The 21,197-nt window shown below is 52.9% G+C and overlaps 7 protein-coding genes across 7 annotated transcripts; 4 read left to right on the top strand and 3 right to left on the bottom strand.

Moving 5' to 3' along the window:
• Nucleotides 1-168: 168 nt before the first annotated feature.
• Nucleotides 169-2,556, bottom strand: GIQ15_00680 (uncharacterized protein; the record flags this gene model as incomplete). The annotated part of the gene is made up of 2 exons (XM_033548097.1): nt 169-1,728; nt 1,786-2,556. The coding sequence occupies 2 exons, from the start codon at nt 2,554-2,556 to the stop codon at nt 169-171; spliced, it is 2,331 nt and encodes a 776-aa protein (XP_033409048.1).
• Nucleotides 2,557-3,628: 1,072 nt separating this feature from the next.
• GIQ15_00679 (uncharacterized protein) lies at nt 3,629-8,049 on the bottom strand (the record flags this gene model as incomplete). The annotated part of the gene is made up of 8 exons (XM_033548096.1): nt 3,629-4,907; nt 4,963-5,536; nt 5,594-5,750; nt 6,050-6,205; nt 6,556-6,764; nt 6,827-7,280; nt 7,341-7,828; nt 7,881-8,049. 8 exons carry the CDS (start codon nt 8,047-8,049, stop codon nt 3,629-3,631), a joined length of 3,486 nt encoding a protein of 1,161 aa, XP_033409047.1.
• A 985-nt stretch (nt 8,050-9,034) lies between these two features.
• On the top strand, nt 9,035-10,194 carry GIQ15_00678 (MOSC domain protein; the record flags this gene model as incomplete). The annotated part of the gene is made up of 3 exons (XM_033548095.1): nt 9,035-9,049; nt 9,102-10,116; nt 10,172-10,194. The coding sequence occupies 3 exons, from the start codon at nt 9,035-9,037 to the stop codon at nt 10,192-10,194; spliced, it is 1,053 nt and encodes a 350-aa protein (XP_033409046.1).
• A 1,391-nt stretch (nt 10,195-11,585) lies between these two features.
• On the bottom strand, nt 11,586-13,375 carry GIQ15_00677 (serine hydroxymethyltransferase; the record flags this gene model as incomplete). The annotated part of the gene is made up of 5 exons (XM_033548094.1): nt 11,586-12,730; nt 12,782-12,919; nt 12,975-13,068; nt 13,137-13,193; nt 13,259-13,375. The coding sequence occupies 5 exons, from the start codon at nt 13,373-13,375 to the stop codon at nt 11,586-11,588; spliced, it is 1,551 nt and encodes a 516-aa protein (XP_033409045.1).
• Nucleotides 13,376-14,950: 1,575 nt separating this feature from the next.
• GIQ15_00676 (uncharacterized protein) lies at nt 14,951-15,533 on the top strand (the record flags this gene model as incomplete). Its single annotated transcript, XM_033548093.1, has 2 exons — nt 14,951-15,210; nt 15,260-15,533. The coding sequence occupies 2 exons, from the start codon at nt 14,951-14,953 to the stop codon at nt 15,531-15,533; spliced, it is 534 nt and encodes a 177-aa protein (XP_033409044.1).
• Nucleotides 15,534-16,549: 1,016 nt separating this feature from the next.
• On the top strand, nt 16,550-18,837 carry GIQ15_00675 (MFS transporter; the record flags this gene model as incomplete). The annotated part of the gene is made up of 3 exons (XM_033548092.1): nt 16,550-16,704; nt 16,755-18,048; nt 18,364-18,837. 3 exons carry the CDS (start codon nt 16,550-16,552, stop codon nt 18,835-18,837), a joined length of 1,923 nt encoding a protein of 640 aa, XP_033409043.1.
• A 195-nt stretch (nt 18,838-19,032) lies between these two features.
• GIQ15_00674 (Ras2) lies at nt 19,033-19,756 on the top strand (the record flags this gene model as incomplete). Its single annotated transcript, XM_033548091.1, has 3 exons — nt 19,033-19,110; nt 19,200-19,664; nt 19,745-19,756. The coding sequence occupies 3 exons, from the start codon at nt 19,033-19,035 to the stop codon at nt 19,754-19,756; spliced, it is 555 nt and encodes a 184-aa protein (XP_033409042.1).
• Between the last annotated feature and the right edge of the window lie 1,441 nt (nt 19,757-21,197).

Below are 21,197 nucleotides of genomic sequence, written 5' to 3'. Positions count from 1 at the left end.
CTGTCAGGGAGTTCCAAAAGGCGGAACAGTAGACAAGAGTCGATGGCTTGTCGTAAAGGTAAATGCTCGACTGTAGCGTGAGCCAAAAAAAAAAAAAGGAAGGGAAAAAAGATATTAAACAGCGAGTTATGGCAATCAGAACGCAGCGCAATGCATTTTTCATCAATTTCATCTTTTGCTTGGACCTTGTCCTGCATCTCCAGAGCCGTCACGACCGCCTCCGTCATGGCTTTGTCTAATGTTCCCGCGGCGCTCTTTACGTCCCTTCCTAGCTTCCCCTGGGGAAGAGGTCGCGGCCGACAGGGGAAAGCTTGAAGTGTCAAACTTGGGGAACGAGCATGTCGAGTCAGAAGGCCCTGTTTCGCGGTTGTCTTGCTCTGATACCCCCGTCAGCGGCCGCTCGGGACTTTGTCCGCGATGCTGTTGGGACTGGGACTGAGACTCGGAAGACGGTGATGGAACGTGGGATGATTCACCTCCCGATGAAGAAGAGACGGAGAGGACGTGGCGAAGGGAGTCTGAGGAGTCGACGTGTGAGTGTCTTGTGTTTTTGTCCGGGCGGGATTTATTCGCGGCTGGTGAAGGGGAGCGGGTTTTGCCCTTGTCGCCCGCAGCGAGGCCGAGGGCTTCTTCCTCTGTGATGCGCTTGGAGCTGCTGGCATGAGAGCTGTGATGGGGTATGAAGCTGGGGAGATGCAGGTGGGTCGTTTTTGTAGGTGTAGTGAGTCGTTCGGTTGGCGGAGCGGCGGAGGAACTGCGACGGAAGACATTAAAGGAGAATTGTCTATGGGCTCTATGTGGAGGAGGCGTCGGAGGAGGGCTGGTTGAGTCAGCATTCTCCCTGATTTCAGATTGGCCCTTCTCGTTATCAAAGAGAGGCGATTTCTCTTCCTTTCTCCCCTTTTCATTAATCACGGAGTCGATCGTCTCGCTTCGCGGACGACGGATGGCTTTGTTATATTGGAATGCCTGGAGGAGCTCATGGCGAGTGAAGGGGTCGGACTCGGAAGGCCGTTCGGGCATGGACCTGGGAGAGTCGAGACGGCCATCTTTCTCCATGGGCTGCGGGGAGATGGTGCCGCTGGGTCTCCAGTAAGGGTGTAGAGCAGTTGAAGCGCGTTTGCGGAGACTGCCAATGAACGAGCCTTCGCCGCCCTCGTGAGATCTGACTTCAGAACGTTCAGGTTCGGTGTAATCTGGGAAACGGGACATGCCTAGCGGAGGATGCTGTACCCTACGACGAGGGCTGGTTGCCTGTACACCATTGACAAGAGTTGTTCGTCGTCTGCGAAGACCGTCCCACTCGATAACTTCATTTTCACCGACTGGCTCAAGTTCGTCGAGTCTCTGATCCATGTGGAAGCGCCTGATCTCTTCTTGCTCCATCTTTTGGCGAGGAGTCGATATGCGGCGGATGATGGCAGCAGTTCCTCTGATGGCGTCTGCTTTCGGTTCCAGCTCTCCCTGTTCTTGTTCTGCAACCTCGCGTACCTGGTCCAGGTCACCCTTGAAGACAGCAGCATCTGGGACGTCCTTGGCGGATTTGGAGAGTTGGAGAAGCACGACACCGGTACAGATCTGGAGGAAGCCCATGACGACGGTCGTGATGCTGATGGCGGTTCCCTTGAATCCCTGGAATAGCACTGCAGAGGTGATGATACAAGCACTGGTAAAGATAACGTAGTAGGTAGGCGTGACAAGGGCGGCATTGAAGAGGTTAAGTGCTTTCTAAGAAGGAATTAGCATCGAATATTGTAGATTTATCCTCTAAGTTGGAAAACTCACGTTCAGGTATATAATCTCAGTGAGCAGGGTGACAATGATAAAGACCAAGAGCACCCAGAGGAACCATTCCTTAAACTGCGAGACACCCATGATCTGGGCGATGATGGCAGCTCCCAGACCCTGCGTAGCAACGACACTCAAACCACCCGTGAGACTGCAAATGGTGAGGTAGACAAACATGCTCTTCTTGCCGTACCGGGGTCCAGCCCATATGGCGAGAAAGGCAGAAACCACCACAATGACACCAGCAAAGGAGAGAAAGCCAGGAGTAATCACATAGCGCTGCATATCCTGGATATTGGCGACCGAGGACTGCGTCGGCGCGTTCATGGCGATAATGACGGACCCGATAAGACAGTTCAAGCAGCCGACCTTGCCCACGAAACTAAGTCGTTCCTTCAGGAAGATGGCTGAGAGGACGGTGGTGACGACGACAGAGAGGGCGCCGAGGGGAGTGACGAGGATGGCATCGACGAAGGCATAGGCGATGAAATTGCAGAGTTCACCGAGAATCATCAGCGTCATGCCTCCCCACCAGTAGACGTTTTTGAGGTAGCCATAGCCTTCGCCGGCTTCCTCGTTGTATTTGACATTGGCCTTGAGAAGACCGACCTTCTTCAGGACGAAGGAGATGCCGATGAAGAGGCCTGAGCAGACGGCGAGAGTGATTCCAACTGCTTTGAAGGCCGGTGGACGCGAGTCGGGAGTTCCAAGGGGGCTGCCACCAGAGCGAGCGATTAAGGGGCCCAGCGTGGAGGACTCATCGAACATTGCGTGGCGGCGGAGCGTGAGCTCCGGTGTGCGTGAGCGTTTAGGGACGCCGTGACGGTGGTCTTATTGTAGGGACTGTAGATATCGGTCGATGTTGCTGTGTTGATGTTCGATGTGATGTTCGATGTTTTGAGGTTCGACTTTTGCTGGATGGCGGTTGGAAGTTCCGCGGAAGCGAGAAAGCTTGTATGTAGAGTTAAAGGAGAGACAGACAGGAACAGGCACAGGCACAGGCACAGCTCACGGCGGACAGAGAGTCGGTCTCATCGAGATCAGCGTCGCAGTGAGCGAGATGAAGGTGAAGAAGACCGTCGCAGAAGAGATTTGACGGGATGGAGTCGTGATAGTGCAAGATCCCGGCGACAAGTCGGGGCGAGCGCTTAGGAGGTTGAGGCGTTGCCATGGCACTTGCTAGGGTCTTAGGCTTAAGCTAGGCGTGGATCTGACAGCCTTAGGCGGCCTTAGGCATGGGTTTGGCGGTCCTTAGGCGTGGGTTAGGCGTGGGCTGGCAGTCGTTAGGCATGGGCTAGGGGTGTGCTAAGGCGGGCTGGGCGTGCTTAGGGGGGCTAGGCATGGGTTAGGGGTAGTGGCAAGCTGAGTTAGTTAAAGCCAGGCTTCCAAGACTGCGCCTGCCGCATGACGTAGAGAGATGCGCATCACTTGCCACCAGCATAGCCAGCATCAAGATACCAATATACCAGCAGTATAGCAAAGAAGTTCATATCCCGTATAGATCTCTAGAGTACAGCCTGAACCCTGCTGCATGCATCACGATCGTCGGCTGATATCCCGTACTCCAGAGCCAACGAAACACACCACGCATACCAACGATGAAGGAAGCATACATAAACTAGCCCAATAAAAGCAAGACATAAAACAGGTATAGCATCGCTTTGTCCAGCATATTTTCCTTCCAATCAATATAAACGAGAGAAGTACAACGAATCCAGCGTAAGTACGGGAGTTAGACAATAGAATATTAGACTTATATATGTACCACAAGGAGATGCATAAATCGTTACCTTTTCTTCTTTCTTTTTTTCCGTTTGTTCGTTTGTTCGTTTGTTGCCCCTCACCGGGAAGTATTATATGTAGGCTTCCTCGTACGGTTCACCGGTGGCGGTCCGTCATCTGGGTACGGCAGCTTATACTTCCGCGGTGAGCCAATGATAGAGACTGGCCTGTCTGGGTTCCGGGGAGGGATGGGCATCGACACCACCCCGTTGCCGTCAGTTACATTCTCGCTGCTGCCAACAGGGTACGGAATGGGTGTCTTGGGCGGTAAGGGCGGTGGTGGATTGCGTGGTTGGAGCGGTTGGAAAGCATCTAGGCTCTCGCGAGGGGAGCCGTGAGGAGATGGTCTATCCAGGCTCTGACGGGCCGGCGAAGGAGGCAGCACATCGGAGCTGCGACGGCCACCTGAGTTGACTGGTTCCGGGAGGTCTCGACCGTCTGCATCGGCGCCGGGGAGGACGGTGAATTTGTCGTCGTGGGACGAGAAGCTGACCGCCGTCGAGCTCTGTGCCGTATTTGGTCGTGGATGTTGTTGTGGCTGCTGGCCGTCGTCAGCCGGTAGTTCGATGGCAGGGAGCTCAAAGACATGCTGCTTCGACGGGGACTGAGCAGCTTGCGAAGGTATTGGAGGAACAGGCCGGTTCTTGCGCTCTTCCAGGCTTTCGTTTGCCGTCACAGCAGCAGAATGAGACTCTATCCGGCGATGCATGCGTTCGACCTTGGCCAGTTTAACAGCTGCCTCGTAGTTCATGCGCTGCACCTCATTCTTTGCCAGGTACATGCGCGTACTCGTGCTGATTTCCGCCAGCCGGCTCCATTCGTTCATCCCAAACTCGCCGACACCGACTTCGACGTTGAGACGATAGTAGACCTCTCGCGGCACGTTGCGTTTGACCAGGTGGTCCTTGAGCATGAACTGGTGTGTGGCCTCGCAGCCTTCGATCTTCGCAACCAGCCGTCTCCTGGCCTCTGCAAAGTTGCCCAGCGAGTCTCGGAATACATCTTCCCACCATTCGTGTGCGGGAGCGGTCGAACCCTGTGGTCTCTTGCCTGTGCCTATGCTGATGAAGACGCCCACTTCACGGCCCGGCCATTCGTTTACCACCGCCTCGTCGAGGATCTGTGGACTAGGGTTGTATTTGCCGGCACCTTCGTCGAGGAAGAGATGCTGGCCGATCTGGATGGGTTTGAAGGCCAGTCCGGTGGCAGAGGTGGCACGTCCGGCCTGCCAGATCGTGCAGTTGAATTCGGGAGGAGGTTCACGGCGGGAGTCGTACGAGCGGAGGAGTGTAGAAGAGCCAGATTTCGGTGTTCCCTTGTAGACTGCTGTCACGGCACTGTTCATTGGTTAGTTAAGAGTAGCAGAATGACAATGCTCATGCGTATACTCACGTCTTGGTGCGATTCTCCCGGTTATCGTACAGTTTCGCATTCGGATCCCCCCACATATGCCCGGTCGGTGGCCCTCGATTGCTCACAGGCGATGTAGGAACCGAAGTATTGGCCGTACTCACGCTCGACCGGCTCAGCCTCCGTTGTAGCGTGCTGGTCGAACCGACATACCCGCTCCGCATAAACGGATTCGCGCTCGTCATCGCAGTCCCGTCATTTCCTTCTTCTTCGTCGACCGTGTGCTCACGCACGCACTGGCGTATCGCATCTTCCAGCTTCGAAGCCTTGAACAGCGTTGTCCGATACGGGATGCCGGCGATTGTCTTATCAGTTTCGAACACCCGGCGAGTCATGCGGATGTAGACCTCCTTGCAGGTCTCGATATCCATGCGTAGGCGACCCAGCATGAGCGCTATGAGTCCGCCGGTGCCTGTGCCTGCTATCAGGTCGAAGTGGTCGCATGGCTTAGGGATCTGGTCACGGCGGGGGGCCTTGCCTTCGCATTCGACATAGGTTCGGTACATCAGCTCCTGGAGAATGATGAGCATCGAGTATCCTCTCACTCCGCCGCCGTCTACAACATGGTTAGTCCGATGCTATACACCCATAATGAGAGAGAAAGAGGGCCTACCGAGTGATAATATTCGTAGAGGGGGACCCTTGGTGGTGTCCTTCCGACGCAGGCCAGAGGACGATTCCATGGCTTCTGGTCGCGCGCGCAAATAGCACGGATGTATCGTCTTGCGGTCTGTACCAGCGAGGTGTCGATGTGAAGAATGCGCTGTGTCCTGCGATGTCGTATCGAGTGTGATATCAAGTGCGATTGCTCTCGGTGCCTCGGTTGGCGTGTCAAGCACACAGTACGGCGTCCGATGCGAGGAAAGCAGTCAGCCAGGCAACGCAGTGAAGGCGTCTTATATCGTATCAGCAGGATGGTCTCTCTGTGTGAAGTGTAGGAATGAGAGGGAAGATGTGAAGAATTAATGTGAAGGATGGCGGTTCTTCAGCTGCGACTTTTCGATGTTTCGGCGTGGCGTCGACGGTGGAAGCGCTGCCAAGGTGATGACGCAACGATGAGCAGTCTCACATAGATGAGACGAGATGATGAGAAGACGATGAAGACGATGTTGATGAGATGAGATGAGGACATGAAGATGAAGAAGAAGACTATGAGATGATGAGATGAGGCGAGGACATGAGTATAGGATGCGCCCGCCGGTGGAACAGCTGGAGGCGCCATCAGCTGGTGGTACAGATCATGCCCATACAACATGAGGATAGCTACAGATCATGAAGACAGGGAGCATAACATAGTTATAGAGTGCCTGGTTCAGGGTCAGGGCAGCCGTCTACCGTGGAGTTCGCTGCAGAGTGTTTCCGGTTGACCCGAAGTATCTTCCCATTAAGCTATTCCAGCGCCACCGTATACAAAAATATCATCATCACATATATATCGTTCAGTCAGATAACTCCAGCCCATCCAGACATATTATTAATTAGATTCAACCCCCAGGGTCGGTACGGCCTCGTCTCGCTCGTCGCCTCTTTCGCTGGTTATTTCCAAAATACCAGCGCCCTGCCTACATAGCGTACCACGATCAAGGGGTCACTCAGCAGCGGCGCCCCGTCTCCGCCCAGCTTGGGCATCTTCTTCAGCACGCCAGCCTTGTGCATCTGCTCGACGGTATGGTGCAGTGTGGCATCGGTCGGGATGTCTCTGTGTGCACCGCAGTTGGGTGGCCAGTACCGCGGCTTCCACTGGTGCTCTTCCAGCTCGAGACGGGTGAAGACCGGCAGCAGTTCTGATACAGCTTGTCAGTACCTGTACATGTATGTATGTATAGATGTATATAAGATGACTTACCCATAAACCACCATATGACGGTCATGTACCAGCCAGCTCCACGGCCGATGATGAGGGAATCATGGTGTTTAAAGTGAGCTACCTCGCCCTCTGGTGTGACTCCCGATGCTCCAGGCCCGTCGTTCGCTTCGGCCCGCGCCTTCAGGATAGCCTCAATCGCCTTGAGTCGGTTTACTGCCTCGGGATGGTAGTCGTTGAACGTTAACGGTCCAGCCGGGGCGTCTGTCACCGACAGGGCTTCTTCCAGCATCCAGGCCAGAGGAATATCGGACAAGAGGTAGCGTGAGTTCCGCTCGTAGGGGAACCCGCCCCCTACGTCAGAGTGGTTGCCTGCGAACCAGACTTCCCTGATCGTGGCGGATGTATCCTCGGATTCAAACGTGAATAGGGCAGGCTTAAATTTGAGACGACGTTCGTGGACGGATAAGGCGTGACGGACGTGTTTGGCCGGTGACTAGTATTTCGTTAGACTAATGCAAGCAAAGGCGAGGAGACGGACATAGGGAGTACTCACTGGAGCACAGTATCGGTATGGGTGTGAAGAGAAGGGGATCTCGAGTGTTGACACGCTGTTCACACAATCAAACAGACCCAAGAAGAAGACCCCGACCTCCTTACGGCAGAAGGTAGTCTTCAGCTTTTGCAAGTATTCTTCGACCTCCAGCTCCTTGGCCGTCTTGTGTGGCTTGCCTCTGGAGACTTGCGATTTACAGAAAGCGCTGTACACGAATCTGATCATGTCTTCGTTGCCTCTAGACAACAGACCGACGTGTTCGATCATCTCGGCCAGGAAGCGAGCCGTGTAGGCGCCACGCGAGAAGCCGAAGATGTAGATATCATCACCTGGCTTGTAGTAGCGCATCAAGAAACGGTAACCGCTGCTGACATGGTATTCGAACGTTGTGCCGATGGCTTTGTCGATGACTTCGCTGATTTTGGCACGCATGCGGCTGAACAGTGTGATTCCGCTAGATGTGCCCACGCTGAATGTTCCAATACCGGCTGGCTCTGGTTAGTTATGGCTCTATAACGTGTAGAGTTCGAAGGAGCTCACGTTGATAGTAATGGAATTGACGCTTGTCGAAACGGTCTAGCATCTGGTAAATTTTCACCACGTTGGAGTCGGATTCATTGCCCTTGAACTGGTTTCCCGTGCCATCGAAGCAGAGCACCAGACGGCGTCCGGGCTTATCGATGCCTACCGTCTCCGTTCCTTCGTCCATAGTCACTGTATAAATCAATATATGCCCGTATGAAGGGGGTATATGGATTGAAGTCCCAGGACGAGAGGCCTATCCAGCGCAAGGGCATATATATATATATCTCTTATATATCCGCAAGCCACGAATGCACCTACAAACGAGATAAGGCCAATGCCCCCATCCGCCGTAATCTAGCCCGGTATCATCAGCCGCGAGAGAACGAACTTCCTCAGCTGGTAACCATCTTCGCACTGCATGGCACATCCACCCATCCCGTAGCCCCCGTTAGTGCACAGCGGGAATACCGAAGAAGCCCTGCATCCTGCGTCCAAACCCCGCCGGCCAATGGGTATCAGAATAATTGAAGGCTGCCCGAGTCTTTGGCCCATCGAACCAGGAATAATCACCAATGTGACAGGGAGTTTTGTCAGACTAGGCTAGCTAATCATCATGCGGAGCAACAGCCTCAGCTCAGCTCTCCGCAAGCCACCTTATCAGGGTGCCGAGCTGGCGAATTGGAAAAGATATTTACACGAAGGACAGACGTGATGACAAGGAGGTGGAGTTCGTGCTCAATTTTTAGGCTATGCTTGCTTTTTGCTTGGCCCGAGATGAGATATGAGGCATGGTAAGTCGATGGGATGTCTGTAACGAGGGTGGATGGAGTTGGCCGTTGGAGGGAGGCAGTGTGCATCCAACATCTCAACCCATCATCCTCCTTCACGATGTAGAACGTAGATGTTGGTCGAGGAAGCCTGGAGTCGAGTCACGATTAGTTATTAATAGTCAAAACAAGGGCGCAGCTAGTACCTTGTAACTGAAGCATATAAGTTACTCCCCGGACTAATATATCAAAGTCAGCCCCCCATAGGATTCGCTCCTACGTAAAATATTTTCTAGGCTGTAAGGCTGAACGAACTCTCATCCTTCTAGATACCTCGCGTTTTTACGCCGGTCAGGACCAGGAGTCATCTTACTTGTCGAGCAAGCGATCACAGGAGTCGAGATGGAAATCTCCCAGGTATGTATGACCTCGAAGAGCACATATCACACTTCTAAACCTCGCTTCGTAGATATACGTCTACCCTATCAAATCCATGCGTCCGACGGCGCTAAAGTCGTCGAGAGTGACACGCAATGGATTGCTATATGATAGGAGGTTCATGCTGCTCAAGATCAAGCCAGACGAGCAGCTGGTGAACATGCATATCGACAAGTTTCAGCAGATGGCGCTCTTCTTGACTGACATCGAGTTCCCATCGGCACAGGGAGCGAGTGATGACCGTGGCTGGATAACGGTGACTTATAAGAATGCTGCTACAAACCATCCAGAGTCGGGTGTTGGGAACAAGCTGCGCATCCCCCTGGAACCAGATACAAGCAACCTGAAGAAGCTTGAAGTGATGATGCACCGTAGCCCTACAACGGCATACGATATGGGCGTGGAATACAATAGCTGGTTCTCTGCCTGGCTAGGGTTTAAGATCGTTTTTGCATATATTGGCGAAAACAGGAGGTTTCCGCTTGGAAACATGGCTCCTCCAGGTACATCTGGCAACTCAACGACTGGATGGCTATCCACAGTTACAAAGAATATACCCTACGCCGACAACCTGCTTGGACAGGTTGATGCCTCAAAGGTCCTCACCTTCGCAGACATGGCACCTTATCTTATCGTCTCACAGACGTCTGTGGATAACGTATCAGCCCGACTTCCGGAAGGTGAGACGATGGACGTCACCAAGTTCAGACCCAACATCGTCCTGTCTGGCTCCCCTGAGGCGTTCGAAGAGGACTTCTGGGGTGAACTCATCGTAGGCGAGCGTGTGACGGTTCAACTGAGGAATAACTGCGTACGATGCGTCAGTATCAATGTTGACTTTGATACAGGAGCACCGCATACTGGTGAGGCGGGAACGGTACTTAAGAAGCTAATGAAGGATAGGAGGGTGGACAAGGGGACGAAATATAGTCCTGTCTTTGGACGGTATGGATTTCTGCACCAAGAGAATGGTGACGACGATGCAATGATTCGAGTTGGTGATGCCGTGAAAGTGTCGAAGATTAATGCAGAACGCACTATTTTAGGTGAGTGCCATGTCCCTCCACATAAGTGCAAGGAGGGAGCTAACATCAACTACAGAATGGCCCGGGATGACCAACTAACCCGACATCATGTCAACCTAACTTGGTCGCTCATCGTACTCTCTACCAGACACCTTATCCTCCACTACATCGCACACCCTTGATCCTTCGCAGATCCCCCACATACGTTCGTTGAGCAACTGCATGGCTCAATATTGGTCGAAAAGGAGGAATTCCACTCGTGACGAGCCAGAATCGAAACGTAATTGCCGATAATGCCGATACTAACTCTCTCACAGAGTGGTATGCACCGTCTCTTTAAAGCCAGTCTTATACGATCAAGGCGTTCTCGTGGGGATAGTGTCAAAGTATGCTTCCTCTTTCTCTCACACAGCACATTACGCTGTCATGTTTGTAGACTGGTGCTAGCGTCAATGACGGCGTGAACAATGCCTCGCATCATCACTGGATAGATATTTCCTTTTCCATATGTTGACGATCCCTAGCTCGTGGGCATATTGTTTTATGGGTGAGGTCTCATAGAGGCATCTTCGCTCAAACTGTTAAAGTATTCCGTTGCCTTGCGGAGGGTGTCCATGAGTTGAAGAAACGAGGACTTGAGTGATTCCGGCGAGGTGACGGTTATGTCACTACCCTCTTCTTCCGTAATATCAGGTACTAGACGTGGAGGAGAGATTGAGTTTGGAACAGTGGGTATATCGTTCCCCATTTCATTAGGTTGACTGGATATATAAGTTTCTCGAGCATCTATAGCAGCCGGAGGATGAGAACAATTGCTTGGATTCGGTTGACTGGCTTGGATCGGGGTAGGCATAGGATCGAAAAATACTACAGATGTAATATCAGTATTGGACAAGCATGGTATGGAGTGAAAGCATACCATATGTTAGGGTGTTGTTTATATCATCGCCCTTTTGTGGTTTTGAAAGAGCATTCTTGCGTCTTAGGTAGGAAAGTCGCCTTTGTTGCTTTCGGGCAAGACGACGGGCTTCGGGAGAGTGATATAAACGTGGACGACCCATATTAAATAGGTTAAGTATTCAATACAGCCGATGATAGTATATTATGTATATATCAGAGAATAGAGAGTACTGAGAATAGAGTAAGGTGATATATTCATCGAGAATGGGGGATACTGAGAACAGGAATAGCCCCCTGGCGCGTTTATATAAGCTGAACTAACCCGACTAAGTCCTTTAATTGTCCAGGATGTTGGCAGTATAGTATTATATCTTGATGATAATGGATAGAGGGAAGTATAGGGGAAAGTTATACATTATTGGTGGTTTGGCTGAACTGGGATATCATTATTTATACTGACAGTTGAACGAGGTTAAGCAAGAGCCGTCCATAAATCCATGTTGAAATACATAAATAACAAAATACATCTTTTGCTCATCAATCGTCGTTGAAGAATGACTCTACCACCCCGTAATGGCTTGCTTTGCTATTTACTCGCTATCGGTCCATGGCAGGCTGAACGTTCCCACCCAATCCTCGACCTCCTGTCTAAGCTGCACGATCTCAGAAACCTCCTCGCCCTCTCCCAAGAACTCATGGAACGCCTTGAGGCTGCCTGGGTTCTTGCGCTTGTTGCTCTCGGCGTGTGCACGAGCAGCCTTGTCGAGCTTCTGAGTGATGGTGACAGCCCGGTCGACGATATCGGCTACGCGGGCAAAGTCTTCCTCTGCGAATCCGCGAGAGGTCATGGCTGGGGTACCGATGCGGAGACCACCTGGCTTAAGGGCCGATTTGTCTCCTGGCACGGTGTTCTTGTTACTTGCCACGCCGCAGAGTTCGAGGACTCGTTCGACGCGAGCACCGTCGACACCACGGTTCTTAAGGTCGACGAGGACAAGGTGGTTGTCTGTGCCGCCGGAGACGATGTTGTAGCCTAGACCGCCGGCGGAGGTGGGGTTTCCGAGACGGGCAGCGAGAGCTTGAGCGTTCTTGAGGACGTTGGTCTGGTATTGTTTGAAGGAAGGAGATTGGGCTTGCTTGAGGGCTACGGCGAGGGCGGTGATGGTGTGGTTGTGTGGACCGCCCTGGTGGCCGGGGAAGACGGAGGCATTGATGGGGTTCTCGAGATCGTAGAACTCCTTGTTGCCCTTTGCGTCGGTACGGCGGAGACCCTTGCGGTAGAAGATCATGGCGCCACGGGGTCCACGGAGTGATTTGTGGGTGGTTGTGGTGACGATGTCGGCGTGAGCGAAGGGAGTAGGCAAGACGGATGCAGCTACCAGGCCGGAGATGTGGGCCATATCAGCGAGGAGGTAGGCATTGACGCTGTCTGCGATCTGGCGCATGCGTGGGTAGTCGATCAGTCGACTGTAGGCGGATGTTCCTGCGATGATGAGCTTAGGGCGGTAGACCAATGCGAGCTCGGCAAGCTTGTCGTAGTCGATGAGGCCGGTGGATTCATCGAGGCGGTAAGGCACCGTCTCGAAGTATTTGGAGATGGCGGAGATCTTCTTAGTGGGGGTCTGGTAGCCGTGGGAGAGATGACCGCCGTGGGGGAGGTCAAGGCCCATGAGACGGTCGTGGACGTTGAGGACGGCGGAGTACGCACAGAGGTTGGCGGGAGAGCCAGAGAGGGCTGTAAACATTAGCATATATCCGATGCCTTTTTATATACGACCAGACATACCCTGGACGTTGACACCCCATTCCTCTGGGTTCAGGGAGAAGGTCTGAAGGGCTCGTTCCTGGCAGAGGCGTTCTGCCTGGTCGATGAACTCGTTTCCACCATAGTATCTTGCTCCGGGGTATCCCTCCGAGTATTTATCTAGACCATATCAGTATACCATCATGATCACCACCACCACCACCAAGGTACTAACTCTGCATAACACTGCCTAGGGCATCGAGGACAGCCTGGCTGGTAAAGTTCTCTGACGGAATGAGGTTGATAAAGTGCTTCTGGCGGCGTTTCTCCTACAACCCCCACACTGAGATTAGCATACAATGCCGATGTCATTGCTGCCGAAGTCGGAGAAACGTACATTCTGTATTATCTTGTAGATCTCGGGGTCTGTGGACTGCAGGTGTTTTGAGAGCTCCTGTTGACCTGTCAGCAGCTGTAGGAACACTCAATGGATGGGATATGGCGGTGGTCTGTTTTTACATTGTGGTGGCCGTTGGAGGCAGCGGAGCTCTGCCATCTGACGAGCTGTGCAGGTCTGATGTAGGTGCGAGGGACGGCGAACCGTCTGGCGGCGTCTCTGGCACAGCGCAGGGACATTGTCGCAAACAGTCAGGATGATACTGGTGGACAATGGCTGGGAGTGTGGAGGGACTTATATCTTCCCGCCTGCTGTTGATATCTTGATGTCGAAGTGCGACCTCGGTCTTTCTTCTCGGCGTTTTCTGTTTCCCGCGGAGTATGACTAACCGCGGACTTAGTCATTACCCGCGGACTTACTAATAACTTATGTCATCCTCTTACTCATCACTTATATAAGCTACTTCCCTTTTCTTTTCACTTTTCATCTTTCTCTCTCTCTTTTTCTTCTCTTTTTCTTTCTTCTCTTTCTTTCCTCACAACTAAATCCAACATGACGAGAGGGCTATCTTTCCCGCTCCAACTCTCGCCTTCTCCCGGTTCATCGCCGGGGGTCGCGCGGGTGCTGTGGACATGTCTCGGCCCCAACTTCACCATCCTATAAAGGGACAATGTGAGATCTTCTGATTGGAAATACGTTGTGCGTTCGCTGTATACATAGCATCTACGAGTACGAAGTATTATGAAGTCAGTCTGAGTCGAGTCGAGTCGAGTTGGATGCAGCGACGGAAAGCGGGTGAGACCCGGACGGCCTGCGCTGTCGTCGCTACCGGCGTGTCGTGTAGAGTAAGTAGGTTGACGGTGAGTGATGATCTCGCGGTCTCGGTCGTGGTCTGCTGCTGTGCTGGTCGCATCACATCGACTAGTCTGCCGTCCTGTTCGCCGTTATCTGTCGCTAGTTTGTCACCACTAGTCTCGTTCGTGCATCCGATGTCACATCAGGAAGACGACCAGCGATGAACGACCGACGGGACGGCATCCTCCTGGTGACGCAGCCTGACAATCCGCCATCTTGTCAATCTTGTCAATACGGCTGCATGGAGCGTACGGAGCACAGGACGGAGTCCATCACATCTTCAGCTCCATCCGATCTCCATCTCATCTCGCCGTCGCCTCCCTGTCCCTGTCTCTGCCCTGGCCCCTATCCTTCATCTATTTTTTAGGTGGAGTCACGGGAGCTCGTAAGTTACCGTGCCTGGTACCGTCATGTAAGTACGTACAGTATAATACGCGCCTAGACACCTAGACACCTAAGATACACCATAAGATACGCATGAAAAGGGACGCCACCTCTCGACTTGGGCATCTCCGACACCGTCTTGGGCACGATATTCGGCCAAGTAGCATGAAGGACAAGGTATGCAGGGCCTGGTGGCGCCGATAGTGGCAAGCAAGTCACGTCTCCGTGCAACCTGGCGTCGATCCCGTCTGTCCTTGTTCTCCTTGTTCTCCTGGCTCTCTCCTGTGCGCTCTTTGTGCCTCGTCCGGCCCTGGTAACCGCCCGTACCGTGACGCGCACATACGCTCAGGTACCAAGGCCTCCTTTTTTTAGATCCGCCCGTCTCTCTCTTACTTATATCTCGCCGTCTCCTCGTCCTTCTTCGCTCTCTTTCTTCCCTTCACCAACAACGATATCTCTCTCATTCGTCCGTCGCTCTTTACCAGGTTCACTCAACCGTCCACTCTTTCAAACGCCGCTCCAGCTCTCCTAACGTCCTCGTTAACCACCCACCCACTCCCACCTTATTAATCAAGATGCGTTACTCCGTCGCTACCGCTGCCGCCATGGCCAGCATCGCCTCTGCCTCCCTCCTCGGAACCGGCCTGCCCGTCGAGATGCCTGCCCTCACCACTGAGGTCGTCACCAACTTCGTCACCTGGTGCCCTGAGGCCACCACCATCACCCACGGCAGCCAGACCTACACCGTCACCGAGCCAACCTCGCTCACCTTCACCGAGCCCTGCACCGTCACCCGCACCCTGACCTCCTCCACCGTCACCGAGTGCACTTCCTGGTATGTTCACTATCAATGATAATAATAGAGTATATACTAACGAGGACAGCCCAACTGGCGCACCAACCTCTGCCACCGTCGCCCCAACTGGCGCTCCCGGCACTGGTGCCCCCGTCCCAGTTCCCACCGGCGGTGTCACCTCCATCTACGAGCCACCAACCTACCCCAACTCCACCGCTACCCAGCCCCCAATGGGAACTGCCAGCGGTACCGGTAGCATGACCGCTCCCCTGCCAACCTTCACCGGCGCTGCCTCGCACGCCGTCGTTGGCGCCGGCGCCGGTCTTGCCGGTGTCCTTGGACTCGCTGCCTTGTTGTTGTAGATGTGAGATGTGAGATGTGAGTGTGAGAGACGATGGGTTATGCGTTGGGTTGCGGGTTGGGTGTGCGATCTACGGACAGAGTCATTGTACGGTAGCCGATCTTCTGTCTTGAGTTAATGCATAATCATTATACCCTTCTAGTCGAGCTTTATCATTTTCTAATCACTTCGATATTCTCACTATTAACAATATTCTAATCACTTCAACGATATTCTCAGTATCAACAATATTCTCAGTATCAACAATATTCTCAGTATCAACAATAATCTAATCACTATTCTCGCTATCAACAATATTCTAATCACTATCTAATCACTATCATCAATATTCTCAGTATCAACAATATTCTAATCACTATCTAATCACTATCTACAATATTCAACCAACATCAATAATCCATGTATACCATATTAACGTCACTGATCAAATGCTCCACGCCAGGGATACGCCCCACTGGCCCCTGACACATCTTGCATATATCCCAACAGCCATGCCTTCGGTGTCGTTGCAACAGCTGCCCGCCACAGCGCTGTCAACCACGCTATCAAAAGTCGATAGTCGCATGGCCGAGGGTTTCGGAGCCGCGCTACTCCTTGGCCGGCCGGCTAAAAGGCATCGAAAGCCTGGAAAGAATACGCTTTCAGTGGGGCGAGAGGAGCGTGAACTTGCTACCCTCATTGCCGCCTCTAGTCTATGCTCGATGTCGGAGATGCTCCATGAGTACGGATAGGTTTGGGATATAAAAAAGAAGCAGAGCGGGACGGCAGCTCGCCGGTGCAGCGACGGAGGCATCGCCGGCCTGGTATGCTTTCTCGGGCTCGGGATACCCCATGGGGAGAATGGGAACGGCTATGGATGCGATGCTGAACTTTGGAGGAGCTATTCTCTCGTCCGTGTTTCGTCTGGGGCGAGATGGCGAGATCCACTGAGACTCTTATATAAAGCGTCTTTCCTTCAGCATGGATGATAGCTGAAACTGGTCGCGTGGTCTGCGTCTATACTGCTCGACCGTTGTGATGGCGGACTCGAAGACGGACGTTGAGTCTCTCGACGTTGCGCATATGCAGCTCAGTCCGGAAGAGCTGGTGCTGGAGAAGAAGCTGCGGAGGAAGATAGATGCCTTGATCATGCCCTTGGTCATCCTCGTCTATCTCATGAACTACATTGATCGGTATGTCTGTTCTATCTCAGTATCAGACGTATATAGCTAACAAGAGATAGGAACAACTACGCCGCCGCGCGACTGCAAGGACTAGAGAAAGATCTCGGTCTCGTCGGATCCCAGTATCAGACTGGCCTCTCCGTACTCTTCGTCGCATATATACTCATGCAGGTGCCCTCCAACCTGCTGCTCAACTACATGGGCCGTCCGTCACTATATCTGGGCGGCTTCACCGTCGCCTGGGGGGCAGTGTCCGCCCTCACGGCCCTGGTGCACAACTACCAGCAGATAGTGGCCTGTCGGTTCCTGCTGGGGCTCGTGGAGGCTCCCTTCTTCGCCGGCGTGCTCTTCTACCTGTCGAAATGGTATACGAAGAAAGAACTGTCTCTACGCATGAGCTTCTTCTACTCTGGCTCGCTCATCAGCGGCGCGTTCGGCAGCTTGATAGCCGCAGGGATACTGAACGGACTGGCCGGTGTTCGTGGCCTGTCTGCCTGGAGATGGCTCTACATCATCGAGGGAGTGGCCACCGTCGCTGTCGGGCTGGTCATCGTCTTCGTCCTGCCTGATTTCCCGGATACGTGGAAGCTGCTGCCGGCCGACCTCAAGGTGGTAGCTAACAAGCGACTCGCCATTGAAGCTGCAGAGGCCGACATCGACGTGCCCGGCGGCATGAGCCAGCTGAAGGGTCTCCGGCTGGCCATGACCGACGTCAAGACCTACGCCATCGCCATCGCCTACATGTCCATCACCGCCGCCTCTGGGTTCCAGAATTTCTTCCCTACCCTGACGGGCACACTAGGCTACTCCAAGATCATCTCCCTGCTCCTCGTGGCGCCGCCTTACCTCTTCATGGTCGTCTACAGCCTGGCACACTCCTGGTTCTCCGACCGAATGAACAACCGGTTCTGGTTCTTCATCTACCCGATCCCAATCACCCTGGTCGGCTTCATCATCTTCATGACCACCGACAGCTTTGGGCCACGCTACTTCTCTTTCTTCCTCATGATCTTCGTCTTCGCTCTCAACGGCACGCTGTACGGCTGGATAGCGAGCGCCATACCTCGCCCTCCCGCCAAGCGAGCAGCCGCTTACGCCTTCATCAACTCCCTGGGCAACTCGGCCAGCATCTGGACGCCCTTCACGTACCGCAACCAGGACGCGCCCCACTACCGGCTCGCGCTGGGCGTGGCGATGGCCTGCCAGCTCCTGGCGGCTGCTTGCGTGGTCTTCCTGCGATGGTACTTGCAGAAGCAGAACCGGGAGCTGGCACGGTTCGAAAGGGCGGAAGTCCAGCTGACGGAGAAGGAGATGGCGAAGTTGCGGCGGACGGCAGAGATTGAGAATGTCGATGTACAGCAGGCGAGGCTCCTGCAGGCGGGATTCAGGTACCAACTGTAGCTAGTCTTCGTCTTTATATATAGTCTTCAGTATAGTCTTCAGTATAGCGTCTTATGTATCTTATAGCGACATGTATCTATACTCTCGCGGTCAGATCAGCTCGTAGTGGCGACGGAGGTACAGCGACCTTGCCCCTCTGAACCGTCTATATACCTAGATACTCTCAATAGATATACCGTAACTACTCCGTATATATTATATCTATATCTATATCTATATATATCTGATATCTATATATCTGTGTCTGTATATCTTCTCTGTGTGTAGTGGACGTCGAGTCACGTGCCACCCCTCGTCAACTCCCTCGGAGCATCGAAGCTCGACTTCTTTCGCAACTCCAACTTCGACCATAGTTCGACCGTCCTTCGCCCTCCAGCGTCTTCCAGCGAGCCCCCAGCGTCCTCTGCTCGTGTCAATGGTTACCGGCGATTCTCCCTGTCTGTAGCCTCCCGCCAGCTCGCAGCCAACAGCTTCCAGCAAGCCCCCGTCCTGCTGCGCGAGAGACCGCTACGACCGCACCTCAAACCTCCTTCAGCCCATCCCGTCGAGCCCTGCTCAGCGCCTCTGGCTCGGTTCGTACTCTGTCTTCCTCCTCGCCTCCGCCTGTCAGCCTCAAGCTCTTTTTTCCCTGCTTTTCTCGCCCTCGTCTGTCTCATTGGTGTCGCTCTTTTGGACGTGTTTTCGCCACCGGGCGCAGGCGTGGATCTTGCCCTTCAAGACAAACCCCCCAGGCTAATTTAGCTCGCAGATATTCGCAGGCTTGCATATAGTTACTTCTTACTATCTGTTCTGCGTTTGGAGTCCATCTGGCGCCACCATTTACCATCCTTGGTGTTAAACTTGACCTAGGCTTACCCTGACTACCGCAAGGAAATACACACGTCTTCGTGTCTTTTGTCTTTTTTTGTGTTTGTGTTCGTGTTCGGGTCAGCAATCATGGCGGGGAAAATGACCTTGTATAAGCTCGTTGTCTTGGGCGATGGAGGAGTGGGCAAGACAGCTCTCACAATTCAGGTTCGTCGTCAAGTCATTTTTTTTGTTGTCCGGGGGGGAGGCTCTCTTTCTAGGGGCCCGAAAATATACTAATATGGGAGGGGGTATAGCTTTGTCTGAACCACTTCGTCGAGACATACGATCCTACCATCGAAGACTCATATCGCAAACAAGTCGTCATCGACCAGCAGTCGTGCATGCTGGAGGTCCTCGACACGGCCGGACAGGAAGAATACACTGCCCTACGCGACCAGTGGATACGAGATGGTGAAGGTTTCGTCCTAGTATACAGCATCACCTCGCGCTCTTCCTTCACCAGAATACAAAAATTCCACCATCAGATCCAGCTCGTCAAGGAATCTGCAAGCTCCGGCTCGCCCACCGGTGCTAGCTACCTCTCCTCTCCACTCAACTCCGCCCTATCAAACACCCCCGCCGGCCCAGTGCCGGTCATGCTCGTCGGCAACAAGTCGGACAAGGCCGTCGAGCGTGCCGTCTCCTCGCAGGAAGGTATGGCTTTGGCCAAGGACCTGGGCTGCGAGTTTGTCGAAGCTTCCGCCAAGAACTGCATCAACGTCGAAAAGGCCTTTTTCGATGTCGTCAGGCTACTCAGGCAGCAGAGGCAGCAGCAGCAGCAGCAACAACAGCTGAACAGGCCGTCCGATAGGAGGACAACCGGGTTTGGTGGACAGGGTGGATCGAATAGGGATCTTAACGGCTCAGACTATCAAAAGGCCTTGCGTCCCGATCGATCAAAATCACACCGCGGCGTCAAGTGCCTGATCCTTTAGATTTCCTATTCCTCTCCCTCTCCTTCTCTCTCTCTCTCTCTCTCTCTCTCTCTCTCTCTCTCTCTCTCTCTCTCTCTCTCTCTCTCTCACTCACTCCGCATTTCTTCCGCCGTCCAGTCATAACCTTCTTATCATACCCTTTTGGTTCTTTGGATATTCAGATTTCCCCGGTGCCAACCCACTACACACGGCCTCACTTCGTTTCCTTCGATTCGTTTCATCACACTTACACATCTATCCACATCTACCATCTACGTCCACCACTTACCCACCGTCTACCATCTACCACGTTACATACCTAAGCTTTTTAAATGACTTGATGATCTATACGAACGAAGAAGTTAATTATCATTTTTATTTTTATTTTCTCTTTTTGCTGCTGCCTCTTGCCTTGGTTTTTGCTTCTCTAGCCCAGGAGTTACAGGACTGTCTCGTCTGTGTGCATTAATCAAGTGGGGGCGCCAGAAGAGAGGAGAATATACGGAGCACTTCAGCAATCGGGTGGACATGGGGCGGTTACTCTGCTGGATGTGACTGATCGTCGGAAGCTGCGGGACTACAACCTTGGGGATATACGCCTGCTGCCTTCTCTTTTCTCTTACGGGGTTACTCTGTCCCTCCTCGCTTCATATCCTCCACGCATCGGAAGAGGTACCATACCGTTCGGAACACACCACCGCCAACGCACGCACGCACGGCACTAATGCACGTCTTTGACCGGCGAAAGGGTTCCAAGAAAGGATAAATCAGCATTTTTAACGCTCGAAACAGCCTCCCTGGTCAGCGATATATATCTCCCCGCACCCCTCTTCTGCAATGGGCTTTACCTTTACTAGTCTAGGTCTGAGGCTAGTTGCAATGTATATAATAAGTTATCATCACAACTAACGTGCTCAGGGTTGGGTGGATTTTTCACTTAGTAGACGGTTTATATCCTATTTTCATTTGTTACATACACTCCCCATGAACCCATCTTTCCTACACATAACTAGATCTGTCCCAACAGTCCAATTGAGCTTCTTCCGTATACTCTACATCTTCGGCTTCAAGCCACAGCTTCATCCTTGTCAAGCTAATACGATCTCTCCGCCCTGTCATTGGCCCGTAGCACCGTAGTAATCCTACCCCAACCTCATACTCCAGACAGCTATTAGGTTACGGGGCCAGCGATTTTCATGGCTGTTACTACCGACCTTCTGCCGAGCCTACCATTTTATCAACTGAACGAAATCACCACACCACTCGCTGCTTACTTGCATATCATATCGGATATTGGACTTCCCTCTTATATACCGCCTCTTATAGTTCGTTTCGTAT

The sequence above is a fragment of the Arthroderma uncinatum genome (assembly GCF_011692745.1).
Source record: "Arthroderma uncinatum strain CBS 119779 chromosome Unknown scaffold1, whole genome shotgun sequence".
Lineage (NCBI taxonomy): Eukaryota > Fungi > Ascomycota > Eurotiomycetes > Onygenales > Arthrodermataceae > Arthroderma > Arthroderma uncinatum.
Note: the sequence above shows the minus strand (reverse complement) of the source record. Positions and strands in the feature narration are given on the sequence as shown.